The sequence below is a fragment of the Melospiza melodia genome, chromosome 14 (genome assembly GCF_035770615.1).
Source record: "Melospiza melodia melodia isolate bMelMel2 chromosome 14, bMelMel2.pri, whole genome shotgun sequence".
NCBI classification, from domain to species: Eukaryota; Metazoa; Chordata; class Aves; order Passeriformes; family Passerellidae; genus Melospiza; species Melospiza melodia.
The window spans coordinates 7,204,483-7,220,983 of record NC_086207.1 but is presented as its reverse complement, the minus strand read 5'-3'; the positions used below and the strand labels follow the sequence as shown (position 1 = coordinate 7,220,983).

Here is a 16,501-nt window from a genome sequence, read left to right as displayed (position 1 = left end):
TGGCAGGTCACCCCAACCATGTCCCCAAGTGCTGCTGCAGCTCAGGGCTCCATGTCAATGCCAATGAAATATCCTCCTCCTGCTGCTCTGTGGTTTGAGGTTGGAGTGTCATTTTGTGTCTATTTTATTTGGGTTTTTTTCTTTAATAAATATTGGCCTTCATTAACTTACAGTAATTACTCAGTTCAGCAGCTTTTCTAGACTTCTTTGTTTCATGTGACAAAGATCAGTCTTGCTGCAAATGATGTTTTGTGATGTTTTCTTTTTATTATTTGATTCATTAAGTACAATGAAGTACTTTGCTTCAGTTTCTAAAAACAAACATGCATCATTAGAATTATCATTTCTCTAGTATTACTGATTAATGTTCACTAGAAAACAACTTGATACAATGTCTAAAACGTACAGTTCATTATAGTGTTTGTTTTCTTTATTCTCTTTTGCTGTTTTGCTGTTTTTATTAGACATAAATTATTGTAATGTGTGGAATTGCACATGAACTTATTTACCAGTCTACATTTATGTTTAGAAAAGTGACAATGTTAGAATGACACCTGCTTATCAGATTTTCTTTTCATGTGCTGTTATTTTAATACATTTGCCTTAATGATTAGAAAAAATATTTTTCATTATCAGTGCAAGCATATCAGTACTCAAAGAATGAGAAAAGTTTATATCCTTCTTTATCCCTAAAAATATCATCTGTCATTTTTGAATGAAAGAGTCTGAAAGAATTGCATAATTTCCAGATCTTGCTGTGTGTTTGTGGCATTACTGAATAGAAAAATACAGGCCAAATCCTGATCACATGGAATAACATGAAAGATACCATCACTGCCTTGCTGCTCTCCTTTCATATTTGGAGTTTAATCTTCTTGTGCTGGCACAAATCCTGTTCATTTGAAGCTGATTGGTAAAATACAGTGAATGAAAGAAGATTGATTTCTCTGATTAAGTTTTATAGGGGCCTACAGACCATATTCTCAAAGGCTATTTTTAATCCATTAAAGCTCATCTGCTCCAAGTCCCTGATAGAAACAGAGGGGGTAAATTTCCTCCCTGGTAGATGTAGGGAATGGTCCAGCTAGGCTGCTGTCCTGGCTGCTCCACTGAGGACACTTTCTCCAGGGAGAATCCATGAAGAAGTATTTTAAAATTTAAATAGAGTCCTTGTCAACATGCCAGCTGTGCAGGCTGGAAGCACTGTGTTGTGTTCATCTCCAATAATGACGGCTCTGATTTGCCCACCCTTTGATGCCCACAGGTCCGAGAGGCCCAGTCTCTTTTCCCAGGCAGCGGCCCCTTGAAAACGCCGAGGAGAGCGGTGCCACCACACACATTTGTGATTTGTTTCTCTTTTTCTGTTTTAGGCCCTTCAAACCATCACAGCCAATCGACGCTGAGGCCGCCTCTCCCTCCTCCTCACAACCATTCCCTGTCCCATCACCATTCCTCTGCCAACTCCCTCAACAGGAACTCGCTCACCAACCGCCGCAACCAGATCCACGCGCCCGCGCCGGCGCCCAACGACCTGGCCACCACCCCCGAGTCCGTGCAGCTCCAGGACAGCTGGGTGCTCAACAGCAACGTGCCCCTCGAGACCAGGTGGGTGCTCGGGGCATGCCCTTTCTCTGAACATGCTCCCTTCACCCAGGGTTTTTCTCCTGGGAAGCTGAGAGGCAGAGAGAGAGGCCTCAGAGAAAAGGAAAACAATTCTTAGCTCATTTGCTTCTCCTGTGTTGTGCTCATGTGGAATGTGTTTGGAGATTGTTTACCCACAGGTGATTGTTTCACTGGACTCTGGTGTGAGTTGTTTTGACTCATTGGCCAATCAGGGCCAAGCTGTGTCAGGACTCTGGAAAGAGTCACGAGTTTTCCTTATTATCTTTTTAGCACTCAGTATCTTTTCTGTATTCTTTAGTATAGTGTTGTAGTATATTATAGTATTCTACATAGTATAGTATTCAGTATTCTTTAGTACAGTATTCTTCAATATAATATATTAAAATAATGTAATAAATTAGCCTTCTGACACCATGGAGCATCATTCTTCCCTGCCACAGGGCTCACCATCCATTGACATTAGGTGGTGGGGATGGACACCCTGGAGGATGCCACTGGTGGTCCTCCAAAGCACACAGAGAGCAGACTTGGTTTGCTGGGAGTTGTTTTTGGTGTCCTCTGTGTCAGAGGTGGTTTTTCTGACACAGCATGGGGAGTGAGTGGCATTAGAACAGCCAGCAGCCCCAATCTGCTTTGCACTGGAAGGTGCACAGTGAATATCACTGCTCACATCCCATTTGAAAGCCTTTTATTGACTTGGACCTTCCTTGCATACACAACTCATGCTATTAATACAGCATATTTATATCACAGGCTCAGGGACAACTTAGAATTCATATTGGCTGTGCTGCTGAAAAATTATACATTTTGCGTTTCCTGAAGCAACAAACAGAGGCTCACTTGACATTATGCATTTTGGGAGACTTTGAGAAACAATCCGAGATTCATGACTGACAGTACTATAATTTTAATTTATACCTCATCCAGCATGCAAGTTCATTTTAATCTCTTCTGTACATGTTAACAGCTTGATGCCTGTGGGGCAAACAGCAGCATATAAATGAAAAGGTGCAGCACATAGGCCTGACAGAGAAATAAATAAATAAATGCCTGACATGCTGCTGGTCTAAATATTCTGGTTTGTTGTCATTTGGGGTATGGAATGTCAAACATATTTAACTTGCACTTTAAATAGCAGAGTTGGCAGAGCTGATCTCTCAGAATTTAAAATTAGCCATTGTGGTGCTGAATAAAGTGCTTGGAAGAGCAGGGTGGTGTTGCTTGCCCAGAGAGTGGCAAACACAGGAGCCAGGTGGAGGAGCTGGGCTGCTGGGAGCGCTGGCTCCTGCCAGGGTTTCAGCTGCTTGGTTGCACAACAGCTTCTGGGATGTTGTGTTTGGTTTGCAGCCTCCCAGGGCTTTCGTGGGGCTCTGCTGGGTCACACCCCAAGGAAGGAGACCCCAACATCTGGGGGTGTTACACCCCCAGCCCAGCCCCTCCAACGCTTGATTAAAGACTGCTCCTCTGGTTTGGAGCTCTGGGAGGAGCTGGGGCTGGGGCTGACAACACCGAGGCTGGTGTTACTCCGGGGTTAATCAGTGGTGGGTTACAGCTCCATGGGGAGGAAATGAGCCTGGAAGGGGCAGGGAGTCTGTGCTGGGCTGGGGCGTGCGCAGGGCACACCTCACTTTGTCCTGCTCCCCTAAAATGGAAACACGGGTGCCATGAAGAAGTGGAAAGCAAATTCACGTTATCCAAAGCTGAGATGGCCAAAAAAGGAAGGGAAAGGTATTCTTGCTTACTGAAGGTTTGGAGCTAACTTTGGCCAAATTAAAAAAAAAAAAAAATCCCTAAAACCCCTTAACTCTAAACTGCTGCTTCTGTGAGAACCTCTGCTACTTTATAGAACCAATTTGGACATCCTGAATTTGTTATTTATTGGTAAGAATTACAAGGTAGAAGTGTTGGTCCTTTTCAGATTAGTTCTTGCAGTGTGGTTCATTGCCCAGTGTTAGTACCTGCTTTTAATTCTGGTGTAGAGTGGCCATGTGCTGTGCCTGGTCTGCCTCTTCCTGCATGAAATTGTTCTTGGGTACAACAATGCATTAAATATATCATTTCTGAAGGCTCAAGACTGTCCCAATTTACCAATCACTTTACCTGGAGGGAGTTCCTTGGTATACTCACAAAAGGATTCTTTGCCATCATCCTGAGCCACAGCAGTGGGCATTTGTGTGGCTGGGATTTTTTACTGTCTGATTTTGTACCTATTCCCAGCCAGAGGTGACTGTGAATGCCTTTACTGACTTTAGTTCTTCTCTTTTTTTCTTATCCTGCAGCCTCTGGGAGTGTGTACATGACAAAGGTTACTTTGTGAATACTGTTATTTTTGGAGCTTGCAGGATGCCCGACAGTTAATTGGAGCTTTTTGGAAGACAGGTTTGTCACAGGCAAGCATTAAGCTATTAGAAAATGTCCTGGCAGAATTGCCGTCTTCCAAAACTATTCCAGAGCTGCTTCAGGATCGATTTTAGTTCTTCTCTGAAATTACACACCTGACAGGGCTTGATGACAAGTTTCATCACAAGAATATTAACTCAAAAATGACTGAAACTGATGCTTCTGAAATCATTGAGACTTTCAGAATTAGCCTGTAATTCTTCCCCCTTAAAACTGGTGTTTCATCTACATTGACACCAATAGCCATTAAAAAAAAAAAAAGGTATATTTTTGGTAACTTTTTACCGCAGCATTTACTTTAAAGCTTTACCTTGTTGCAGAACACTGACCCCTCTCATGCAGCCCCTTCACAGTGCATGACTCTAGTTTTTTTATCTTGTTATCTGTTTATTAATCTCAGTAGAGGAGCGCTCAGGAAGCAAAGCCAGCACTGAGAGCACCCTGCTTTATCAAGAGAGGGTTTCATAACTCTCAGTTTTCATCTTTCAGTTGCCTTCAGTAGATTCTGCTCTCTACTGACAATGATGTGCAAGTGGTCACGTTGGTGATTATGAAACAAAAGGTGGCACCTGAGCTGTCTGAAGGGAATGCTTTGTGTCAGCACTACAAAACTCAGATCACAATTTAGATTCCAGATGTCTCTTTATCTAACAGTACCAAGTGCTGAAACCATTGAATAATACAACACACGTCTGCATGTTGTTTTTTTTTCTTTTTTTTTTTTTTTCTGGTAAGAATATTTTAACCTTCCCTTTGTTCCTTTGCTGTCTTAGGCAGTTTGGGCTAAATTCAGACTGTTTGGAGACATAACATTTTCCAAATATATCCTTTATCTCTTGTTTCAATATTGATTGGAGGATGCTAATCGCATTTGGTTTATTTTCTCTGTGATGTAAAGGAAGCTTTTACTGCTTGCACATGTTTTCATGTGGCCTTTTCAGGCAACTGTGCTCAAATCTTTGTGGATCCTTTGTGGTGCTGTATTTGTTACATAATTCCATTTATCTGTATTGCTGTAGCTCATTGCTTCTAGTGGAGTTCTGAGTTTGCAACATGCCTGTGCAGAGTTCCTAATTGCACTTATTTAGAGTTGTAGAATTATTTGGGTAAGAAAGAGCTTAAGGATCACCATGGGCAAGGACCCTTCCACTAGTTCAGGCTCCTCAAAGCCCTGGCTACCTGGCCTGGAACATTTCCAGTGATGTGTGCTTGATTTTGGGGTGGTTGTTCCTGGTTCAGGTAAACAAACAGGGTCTGTGCCTTCCCTTCCCTTCCCTGCTTTATGGCTGCATCAGGCTCCCAGGCTGGCTGCATAATCACTCTGTTTTCTTTGAAATAAGGGCCTGTAATGGAAGAGTTGAAATATCTCTAAGTAAGGACACAGTAATGCATGGCTGTAGCATTTTTATGGTGCTATTTTTATGGTTCATTTCTGCAGTATTTAGCTGCTTTACCTTTAGGCTCAGAGCTGCTGTTTAATGCTCTTTAACTTTTATTGTCCTCTTGCAGTGTGTTTCAAAGCATCTCCTCCTCCTCGTAACAAAGTGCTGGTTTCTACCTTCCCCAGTTGAGAGGTGTTCCTTTATTGCTGCTTTAATCATTGCTTTCCAGGGGAATGTGTGGTGGAAATGCTGCCTTTGAACATCCCAGGGTGGGTCTCCTTCCCTCCTGACAGCCAGAGGGGCAGAGCTCTGCTTTAAAGCTGGGAATGCTTTGAGGGCACAGGGAGGCAGGGATGGCTTTGCAGGGCAGGCTTGTGGCTCCTCACACAGCAGGAATCCCCTGGGATGAGAGCCCCACATGGGCGCTGGGGTGACTGGTGAGGGAGGGGAGCAGAGGAGCTTCCATGCATGGATGTTTCACTGAGATGGCCTGGTTTATTAATGCCTCTTTCAGTACTTTATATGGATGTGAAAATAATTGTTACCATTATAACTAATAATATTTAATTCAGGAGAAAAAAAGGGTAGAATTAAATAGAAATTACTCTTATTCTTCAGTTCTCATTATTAGCCTCTTAATTTGAAATATTTTCGGTCCAAATCTTTCAGTTGCAAAGATAATTTTATATCTATAATTTCTTTGTGTTGCTCACAAGGATGTGATGCTAGGCTTTAAGGAATACTGTAACATCCTAGTGTTTCTTCTGTGATTCAGGAGAAAGGATGATATCCACCCTTCTGGTGATTATGAAATAGGTTTCTTTAGATCTTGTGGACTGTAGTATAAGACCAGTGGTCCAAATCTGAGGTCATTTGTGCCAAGTTCAGTTTAAAGATTGAGAAATCCAAAAATTTAGCCTGAAAAGAATTGCTATGAACCTTAAAAGAGCTCTTCAAAATATTTGCCTTCTCCTGGGGTTCAAGCTGCATTTGTTACTTTGCCAGCCTGCTTCCAGCACAGTCACTCAGGTGAGCCTGAGGACAGCAGTGAGATCAGAAGGGATGGAACAGCAACGTGAGCTGATCCCAGAGCTTGAACTCAAAATTGTGGGGTAGCACAGCTGGGAAACATCTGCACCCAGCTCATTTCTGCACTGCAGTGAGCTGCTCCAGCTCATTGCAGTGCAGAAATGCACACAGTGCACTGAGCCTGGGCACAGCCTGTAGCAGTCAGGGCAAAAAAGCCAAGAATAGGGCACTGAGGAGAGGGATTTAACAGTGGGAGAAAGCAATATTAATTTTTTAAGAAAGAAATTAAATATCTGACATGTCTCTTTAATACCACGTTCACATTTTGTACCACTTTGGGGTGTCAAGATCAGCTGCAGAACTTCTGAACTGAATATATAAACTTGAAGTTTCTGAATGTGTTGAAGTTCCAAGCTACAACTGCTCTCTGCAATTGTCTGCCTATTTTCAATGATGTCTCAATATTTTGATATCTTTGTACATGATGCAAAATGTTCTGGAACAGAACAGTGAAACAAAATTTCCTTTCCTTTTGTTAATGTGATTTCCTAGGATATGTTGAGCATGACAAACAACTACTTGGAGCAGTGAAACGAGTCCTCACTCTAATTTTGCTTTGTCTTTTGTGACTTTCTCTTACCATTTACTTGCAGCTACAGGTTCACATGCTAGAGCAGGTTCTATCTCTGAGACTGAAGGCTGGGGCAAGAACTGACTCCTTCATTCTCTTGTTCCTGCATGTGAAGGTTGCAGAAAGGTTGTGGGGACTTTGCAAATAATTGGAATCTGCATAGATGGATTCTGGGCCTGTCTAAAAATCAAAAGCACTTTAAAGAGTCAAGGAAAGCACAGTCAGAAGCATCTCCAAGGACTTTAAACACATTTGGGCCATGTACTTGGAGGATACCAAAAGCACTGTAAAAAGGTCATTTTTAGCAGGCTGCTGGAGTATCATTTTCATAACAAATGAAATATAGGCATGAATAGGAGGGAGAAAAGGGGGAAGGGAACACTACAAAAGCAGGATACATAATGATGATTCAGAAAATCGATCTGGATGTACTCCCACTCACGTACACATAAGCTCAGAGAAGTTTTTACTGATTGCAGATAATTGCATGTTTTCATGATCTTGTCGTTTGCATTTTTAACTTCTGGGTTGTGCAGAGTGAACAGGCAGCATGAGTGACTGCACAGGAATAGACAGGCATGTTTAGGGTCTTTATGAAGAAAAGTCTAGAATTATGTGACTTTAGTTCCTCTTTATTTAAGCTTATGTGTTGACTGATAAATTTCTCTGAGTTTTATTATTCTGTTCTATGACTTATAGAATTGAAGTAGCACTGTTAATACTTTTTCTTTTTTAAGTGAGTAGTTGAATGAAGAGATAGTGGAGAGCTTCCATGTATGCCTTTTAAAATAGAAGTGTTTTGAAATGATGTTCATTAATTGATGTAGAAAGTTAAAACTGCATGGACCCATTGAAATGCAAAACACTGTTATCATAATCCTCACCACTGGAATAACAAATGGAGGCATTATTGCACTTCATCACTTGGCACTATGCGACAACTACTCAGAACCTATGGCAAAAAAAGACACAAGGTTTTCTGCTTAAGAAGAGAAAGTTCCTGTAGCTGAGTTGATTCAGAACTCCTAAATGTTCCTGGATCTGCTGACTGATCCTGCTACACTTTCATGTACATATACATGCAAAGACCCTGATTTTTTGTGTTTATGTGTGTAGCGGTGCCTGTTACTCTCTGCTAGGCATTAACCAGCAGTTTGATTGCTCTGTTCCTGGAGAATAAACAGTAGTGCAAGAAGGAGATTCATCAATTTGAAGGGCAAAGCTGGCTATTGACTGGCTAACTCCCACAAAAGCTGAGTAGGATTCAGGCAGACAGGCTGAATGGGTGGGCTCACACCTCTTGCAGAGTACCTGGAATCTTTTGGACCACAGAGCCACCAGTCAGGAGGGTGATGGGTGGCCCTGGAGCTGCTGAGCTGCCATGTGCACGTTCCCCTTCTAGATTTTATGCCTTTCCAAGTTGGTGTTCTCCATCTCAAGCTCCTGAGCTGCTCGTGATCCCTAGTTCAGCAGTCTCTGTATTTTGTATAGATATGTCTCTATATTTTCCACCTCACCTCTCTCACAGCTCAGCAGTGTCACAGCTCAGCAGCCTCTGAGCACCTGGGGCAGGGCAGGGCTGTGGGGACAATCCAGAGCTGGGAGCACGTGGTGAGAGACCCCAGAGAATGCTCCAGGGCTCAGCTCACAGTGGGATTAGGGAGAGAGAAGTTGATCAAAGTGGATCCAAGAGGATCTCAGCTTGCAGATGAAGAGCAGGTGTCCTGTGGAGAGGTGCCTGCACAGAGCCATCACTCAGTGCAGGTGTTCTGCCTCTATGCCTTTGTGAGCAATGCCTGCTTGCTTTTGTTTCATGAAATGACAGATCAAGGTGCCCAAAGGTTGGCACCTGCCTTTCTGTGCACCACCCTGCCCAGCTGTCAGGCACTGTTCAATTACTGTGCTTCACATGTCCAGCTGTGCCTTGGTTGGAGGGTGGCAGTGGTGACAAGCTGGCCTGGGGCTCTCAGCAGCCTGTGGCACTGCTCTGCTCTCTGCAGTCTTTAGAACACTTGGCCTGGGCGTGTGGAGAACCCAGCCTTAAGGAATCAGCAAGGGTTTTAAGGAGCTGGAGCTGCTCTGGGTGCTGCTGCAAGGGTCAGGAGGTGGCAGTGGGTACAAGTGTGGCACCAGTGATACTGAGATGCTCATCCTGAATTACTGTTCAGTGTAGTAAATTCATTTTTTCCCTATTACTCTTTCTTAGTTTCTGTATCAGTATCTGCAGCAGGCTGAAAATCACTGAAATGGCATCATGAGAACTGTCCTCTGTTTCCACAGGCATTTATTTGGGTGTGGGGTGCACAACACACAGGTATGGAAAATGCCCAGTGGATTATACAGATGTGTATTTAAACAGCTTTCCACTGAAAAATCTGTTTTGCTGAGTTTAATCTGTGGATTTGACATGATTGAGACAATTTCTTGTAACTATACCATTTAGACACAAATAGATAACACTTGTTAGGCTTTATTGATGGCTTTAGACTTCTAGGGTAGAAACTTCTGTGCAGTTTTGCCACATCAGCCCTCAGCTGTGGAAATGTGGCTGATGGTCCCATGTTTTCTGCAAAAAGCTGAGAGAACATACAAATAAATCTGATTTGGGGAAAGACTGAGACACAGGTAACCAAAGCTTGCACCAGTCTACCCCTCAGAATTAATTTTTCCATAACAGGCATAAGAACAGCTCATGGTTTTCTTCAGGCTTGGTTTCTTTTTGTTTGGAAGTCAGGAATGTTCCATAAAACTTCACTGTCTGAATTTGGCAGCCACTTTGAGGGTTCCACTGACATAAAATGACTCATGGCTACTTTTTTGGAAGACTTTGAAAACTGCAGAAGGGTTTCTTTTTAATCACAATGAAAGCCAGTGTATTATGTTCTATATCCCATTGTTTTCTGCTAAGAATAAATGTCCAATAAAATGATAGACAGATGTGATTTTACCACAGCTTGAAGATATTTTTAAGTCCTCGAACAACTAAATTGAGCTGTTACTATTCTCTTGACCTGTAGCTTTTGTATTTATTAATTACTATTAAAAACCCTATAAAATATAAAAAAGACAATTTAAGCATTACAATTCTCTCTATGTCTTTTTTTTCTTTTTTCATACAGAATAAGTTTAGGACAGTATGAGGAAGGAAAAAATGCAATTTATGTTAGAAAATGTCTTTTTCTTCCTTTCTATTACAGTTTTTCATCGCAAAACCAATTTTTTTTTCCCTCCACTCATTCTTGCAGTGTGCTGCCATGACAATCTGTCCAGAAAGGAGGGGGGGAAAAGCTGATTGTTCTCTCAAAGAATATGGAAGTTAATACAGTCTCTGTCAGACCACTATTCCCTGAACACCAGAGGTCCTTTTGACCTGTGGGAAAGCAGCACATGCTAGGGAGAGCTCTGAATTAATGAAGAAAGCAAAATAGAGCTTTTGCCATTTGCCATTAGTGCACAGGGCAGTGCTCAAATGTCCCCTGGAAAGCTCAGCTTTCCCAGATGTCACCTTTGGGGTGACCCCACAGCATCAGAGCTGGCAACAGAGGGGGAGAATTCTGAATTCTGCAGTATCCTGAGTCCTGGAGAATCCCAAATTCTGCAGCCAGAGCCTGGGAGAGGAGAACAGAGCACAGAGTGAGCTACAGAATAAACTCCTATTCTGTGGGCAGCACCCAAGCTCCTTCCATTGCTTTCCAAGGTCACTGAAATAACAGAATCGTCGTAGGCTGGCAACCATATTTTGTGAATATTTCAGTGTGGAATTGTCTTATGGATCCACAGAAATAAGGGAGACTGGGCTGAGACTTAGCAAATTCATTCCCATGTTTTCAAAACAGAAAATTAGTCCCTGTCTAATTCAAATTGCTAATGCTTAATTGTGAGGTAGAAAATGTGTTTTTCATAATTTGTTTGATAGGTGAACAGGTAAGACAGAGAATACAATTTTTTAATTCTTATATGGAGTGTATTTGAAATTAAGTGAACTGGTACAAATCAGATCATTTCTTTTCATAAGCAGGCATTGTAAAATGCTCCCAGCCTTACCACTGTGAGGCTGTAATTAATGTTGATAAATGCTCATGTTCTCTCTGTGCAGCTTCAGCCCACAGACAATTGGTTGTACCAGAGCATGTCAAATCTCACATAAAAATATGGCTATAGATCATTGGCTTTAGGGACAGAGTTGAGACAAGTCAATTTATTTCCATTACTAGCTGAATCTAGATTTAAAACTCTGGGGGTCCAAGTGTTTTGTCCATTATGTTCCCAGTTTTTCTGGGGTGCTTTGCTGTGATTTAGGGTTCTTCTGCTAACCTGGCCCCCAGCTTTGGAATGCACTGCCAGTTTTCCAAAGTGTCTTGGGGGACATTTAACACATCTTAGTTAAATGTCTTTTTTAACTTTTGAAGGCAGAACTTGTGTACTTTCAGGTGGTGAGATGTCTGATATCTGCACTTTGTCAGGTGTTCTCGTATTGAGACAATGAGCATTCAGCTTTTGAAATGCCTGGGTAGGACAAAATGTGACAAAATTCAGGGTTTATCCAATGACATTCTTTCTTTTTTGCTTTGAGAATGACATCTTCTCCTTTTCAGTCAGCTTTTTCTTCTTCTACCAAGTCCTGATTAGTTTTAACAATATCATAGAGATCCTGTTTGCATGGATAAGTGTTTTGGTTTTCTTTATATACTTTATGTATCTCAAAGTGGATCACAGTGGAGCTGCTTTTTTGTTCTACTTTTTTTGTCTTCTCACATGCAACAGGATATGATTGACATGTTCTATTAAAGCATATCTGGATATTCATTAATTCAATTTTAATGGGAGCAGAGTTTCATTATATATCTGAGTTTACTTTAACAATGCTTTATATTAAAATTTCTGTTGGTGCTGTAGCTGCCTTCTCAGCTAAAGAGGACATAAAATTCCTGGGTTTAAAGGCATTTCAGATAAAGACAGTTCCAAGGACTGTAATTTCGAGTTTGGTTCTGAAAGATCTGCTTTGGGGCAGGGAAAGGGTGAGAATTGTCTGTTGTAGACCCTTCTGTCCAAACCTGAGAGGGTCACTCCTGCCCTGAGGGTTCAGAGGAGGAGGAGTCCTGGGATGAGGCAGAGTTATCCTGGATGAGACAGGAGCTTTCCCGCCTGCCTTTGTCCCACTGGGGCTCTCTCCCTCCTGGCTCCCCCTTGCTCCTCGTGCTCGGGGTCATTTCACTCCCTGGATCCTACCATGGAAGTGATCTTGTGTTCCGACACTTGGGAGCAGCTGGAAAGGACCAAACCTGCTTCTGCTGACCAATTAATCAGGTTCTGCCCAGACAGAAGGAGCAGAACAGTCAACAGATCTGGTGTGGCACAATCAGCCCCACAACACTGTTTTACCATCAGTGACTTTAATTGGACTGTTGCAAAGTAAATAACCATTCAAAATAAAGGATTCAAGACATCAGGTTTTCTTTATTTCTTGCTTTCTTTTAGCTGAAAGATGTTTTTTGTAATTTAAAAGGCTGCTAATTTTAAGGGGAGGTCTTTTAGCATTTGCCTTTAATGCTTTTTTTCATAGATCACCTATGATGTGCAGAAAAGGATTCTAACCCCTAATATCCCTCACTGATAAAGAAAAAAGAAGAGTGGCTTTATTTGTTAAAAACTCCCAATGTTTCTGTGAAGTAACTGGTTAGAATTAATCTGAGTTTGATTGCATATCTGAAGCCTCCAAAGAACAAAGAAAAAGTTATAACAGTGGATAGATATTGCCACGGTTTTTGTGTATTTTCTACAATAAACTAGATTTTGGCCACTGTTGAAAGGGATGTACAAGGCCACTTGAAGTTTAAAAATCAATAACAAAGGCAATGTCAAAGTGATTTTTCATGTTCATTAATAGAGTTTATAATTGATTTATTAAAAAAACCCACAAAAACATATTTTAAGAGGTTGTCTTCAAATGGAAACATGTAATCAGAAATCTGGGGAGCCTAGCCAGCCTTCCTTTTACTGTCTTTTACCTGTATGCAAGTTCTGTGCAATCTCTTATGCTCTGGTTTTTATTTAGAAACAAATATTTCAAAAAAATGCCTTTAAAATCACTTGTGGTATTCTGTAGAATAGGTATACACTAATCTATGCTTGACAGTAGGCACATTCATGATGGTGGGCTGGAAAGCAGACTTGGGAAACACATTTCAGCCTCCAACTTCCAAATTGTTGTTGTCAGTGAGTGACATGGATTTTAAAGCTCTAACAGGTGGTTTGAGAGTGACATGCTGGATTGTATCTGAATAAAAATGTTCAACATATTTTACATTGGAAGTCAGACCTGGGTTATTTTAGGCTGTGATTTTGATTTTGGAGATTACGGAGTGTCTTCATTCTGTTTGATTCCAAGAAGCACTTGTTTTTCAGAGCTGTGAAGGGAGAGGGTATGGAGCAAGTCTTCAGAGCTCTCTGTCCTAAACCCAGTGATTTTCTGTAAGACCACAGCCTTCATTCTGTGCTTCTGTTTTTATTGTTTACTGGGAACTGTTTGTAGTCAGTTCTTCCCGACTGTGAGAAGTTAATGTAAAGAAATCAGTCTTCCAGTTTGCTTTCTCCATTTCCTCTGTCTGGAATATGTTGACAGCATTTTCTGAGATTAATTTGAGTGTATTCTATTATTTTCTTCCTAATCGATGTATGGGCAGCTGAAATCCTGGTTTTATCTGCTGGGTCATGTGCTGTTTGTAATTAGCTGTTCAAACCAAACCTGCATACTGTTAAAGCACAAAATCATGGTTAATTCTAATTCTGGCAAGATCTTTTCCTACAGGACTATGGGTTTTGCTCAGTATGTTCTCAGTTGTTTTGCTGGGAGCTTTTGCCAAGAGTGTAAATGAGACTCGGTTTGGTGTTCTTAAGACATTTTTTGAGTGGTGGATTCCAGAGGGAGCTCCCAAACATGGGTCATGCTGGTGTTTTAGCTGGTATTTGGTCAAGTTGCATCTAAATTCAGAAAAGATTAAGAAAGATATCCTGACACTGTATTTTATTGCCAGTTGTTAGGATCTGGTAGCGAAAAAAAAGGAGAATTTTCATTTCTCTATATGTTCCTACAAAATCTTTTTTTGTTGAATTTACCAGGCTGTGACAGCTGGAATGGTACAGGAGTAGGAAATGTTCTCTCTTAACTACAGGACTTGCCATTTTCAACTCTGTTCCATTTTATGTTTTTCAGGCATTTCTTGTTTAAGACATCTTCTGGAACTACTCCACTGTTCAGCAGTTCTTCCCCTGGTTACCCGCTGACCTCAGGAACAGTTTACACTCCACCTCCCAGGCTGTTACCTAGAAATACATTCTCCAGGAATGCATTCAAGCTGAAAAAGCCCTCCAAGTACTGTAGCTGGAAATGTGCTGCTTTATCTGCAATTGCTGCTGCAGTCCTGCTTGCCATCTTGCTAGCATATTTCATAGGTAAGGCTGTGTTTCCTCTCTCCAATCACATGGCCGTGTCACAAAATGAGAGTTCAGCACATGAAAGGATGGTCAATGTATTTTTAAAATGTGTGTTCGCAGTGAGCAAAGAATATTATTATTCCTTATACTGATTAATGAGGGAAAATCAAATGTTCCAGTCACGTTCACTGTTGTAAGAGCAGTGGAAGCAAGAAATTGATTCAGGATTCTCAACGTGCAGTGTTAACTTTAGGTGTCAGATATGCACATCTCATAAATGGTCCAAACAGAGGGATTTAATGGCTTTTTGATGTAGTGACATATGTTTAAAAAGTATTTAGAAAAAAAAAATTGATAGGTGGTGAATTCATATAAGGAACAGAAGCCAGTGGCATTTGAATTCAGATATTACCATCAATTCTGCCTTTAGATAAAAAAAAATATTTTGATTACTAGTTCTCAGTCTATATTGGTCTGTGTGCCTTAATCCTGGTGGTGTTACATTTGAATCATAAGGTGATTCCATTTTGCATGCAGTTCTTTTCTATATTCCACTCATCCTTAGCATTTTGTAAGGAAAAATATAGAAACCCTGAATGTTGTGTTTATTTCCCATGATTCATATGTGAATAGTGACCACACTTGGTTCTAATCCTTTCTGTGGTTTCTGAGATGTTTTTAACATGCTGCTGAGATTTTGTCTTTCTTAATTTAGTTAATTTCATTAATTTCTGACTTCCTCACCTGGTCTCTCTCATTCTCTGTTGTTGTAGAGGTCTTTTTTTAGGTGTCTGCACAAACTACCAGTGTATTTGTACCTTTTACAGTGTCTTTAACAATATGCTGATGACAGTGAAGTGCTGCACACTCTTTAGGCTCTTTGAGTAAATGGCAAAATTATGGTAGCTTGACAATATTTTCTGTTAATACTTTCCAGACCTATTCTTTGTGGGATTTATTTCCTCTCTGAAACTATTCTCACATATAGCACTCAAAAGATCTATATAAAGATGCGCTGAATTTTCTCTCTTTTTTCTTCTTTTTTTTTTGATCCTATATAACCTGACTCTTCAGGATAGACACCATTTTCTAAGAAAACCCCATTTTTCATACTAATGAGCTTCCATATATGATTAATTTGTGCAATAATAGGAGAGAACTGTCTGCCTATCCCTGCTGTCTGTTTAGTCCAGACCTACATCCCAGCACACTGAGTACTACAGATCTAACCATCTTTCTGTATTTCCCCTGTAGAAAGCCTCAGAAGAATAACAAGCTTAGTTTGGTGTCTAAATGAAAAGATTGGAAGGCACATAATTCATTGAAGTTGACAGTTATCATACAGCAGCTCCCTGTTAGAGTGATTATGCACATGGGAAATGATATACTGCAAGTTGAACATTTTAATCATGTGCATAACTTTGAAGTGATGGATTATGAAATGTGGTTTTTCCTTGGTATTTAGGTTGCTGTAATCTTAAGCAAAGCTTTGCAACGTGGTTATTGCTTTTTACACTTTCATTTTTAAGACAAGAGAGAATGTAAGGAAATGTATTGACTCTTAATAATTGATGAATGATCTATCATTTCAAGGAACGACATAACTGATCCATTTTGACAGAAGTTTTTGAGGTCTTCTTTCCAGCTGAAGGAATGATGAGCACAATAGAGCTGGTAGTGAACACAACAAAGAAGGGTTTAGGAGAGAGTGTTAGCTCAAGGTTTAAATAATGAGAAATTACCTGACAAGCTTCATGCCATACATAGGAAAGAATAAGTACATGTCACAACCAGAAAATAGCTGAAATTAATCCTATGAATAAACTTGATAGATCCACTTTGATCATAATTTAAAGTGATGGAAGAGAGAGAAAAGAAAAAAACAAAAAAGCAGTGCTGTAGCCTTAGATGCATGAGAACAAAAGAAAGGTAAAAGTGAAGTGCTTTTGGTAGGCCATTTATTAAATTAATTCCTTCACTCTCAGCAAAAAATCATACAATT

The 16,501-nt window shown here is 40.7% G+C and overlaps 1 protein-coding gene across 12 annotated transcripts in view; it reads left to right on the top strand.

The window, feature by feature from the left end:
• Positions 1-16,501, top strand: part of TENM2 (teneurin transmembrane protein 2) — a 615,620-nt gene that overhangs the window by 436,384 nt on the left and 162,735 nt on the right. For all 12 annotated transcript variants that reach the window (XM_063168605.1, XM_063168602.1, XM_063168601.1 and 9 more), the window contains 2 exons: positions 1,371-1,605; positions 14,279-14,517. In XM_063168605.1, coding sequence (XP_063024675.1) covers positions 1,371-1,605; positions 14,279-14,517 — 474 coding nt within the window. The remainder of the gene's footprint in view (positions 1-1,370; positions 1,606-14,278; positions 14,518-16,501) is intronic.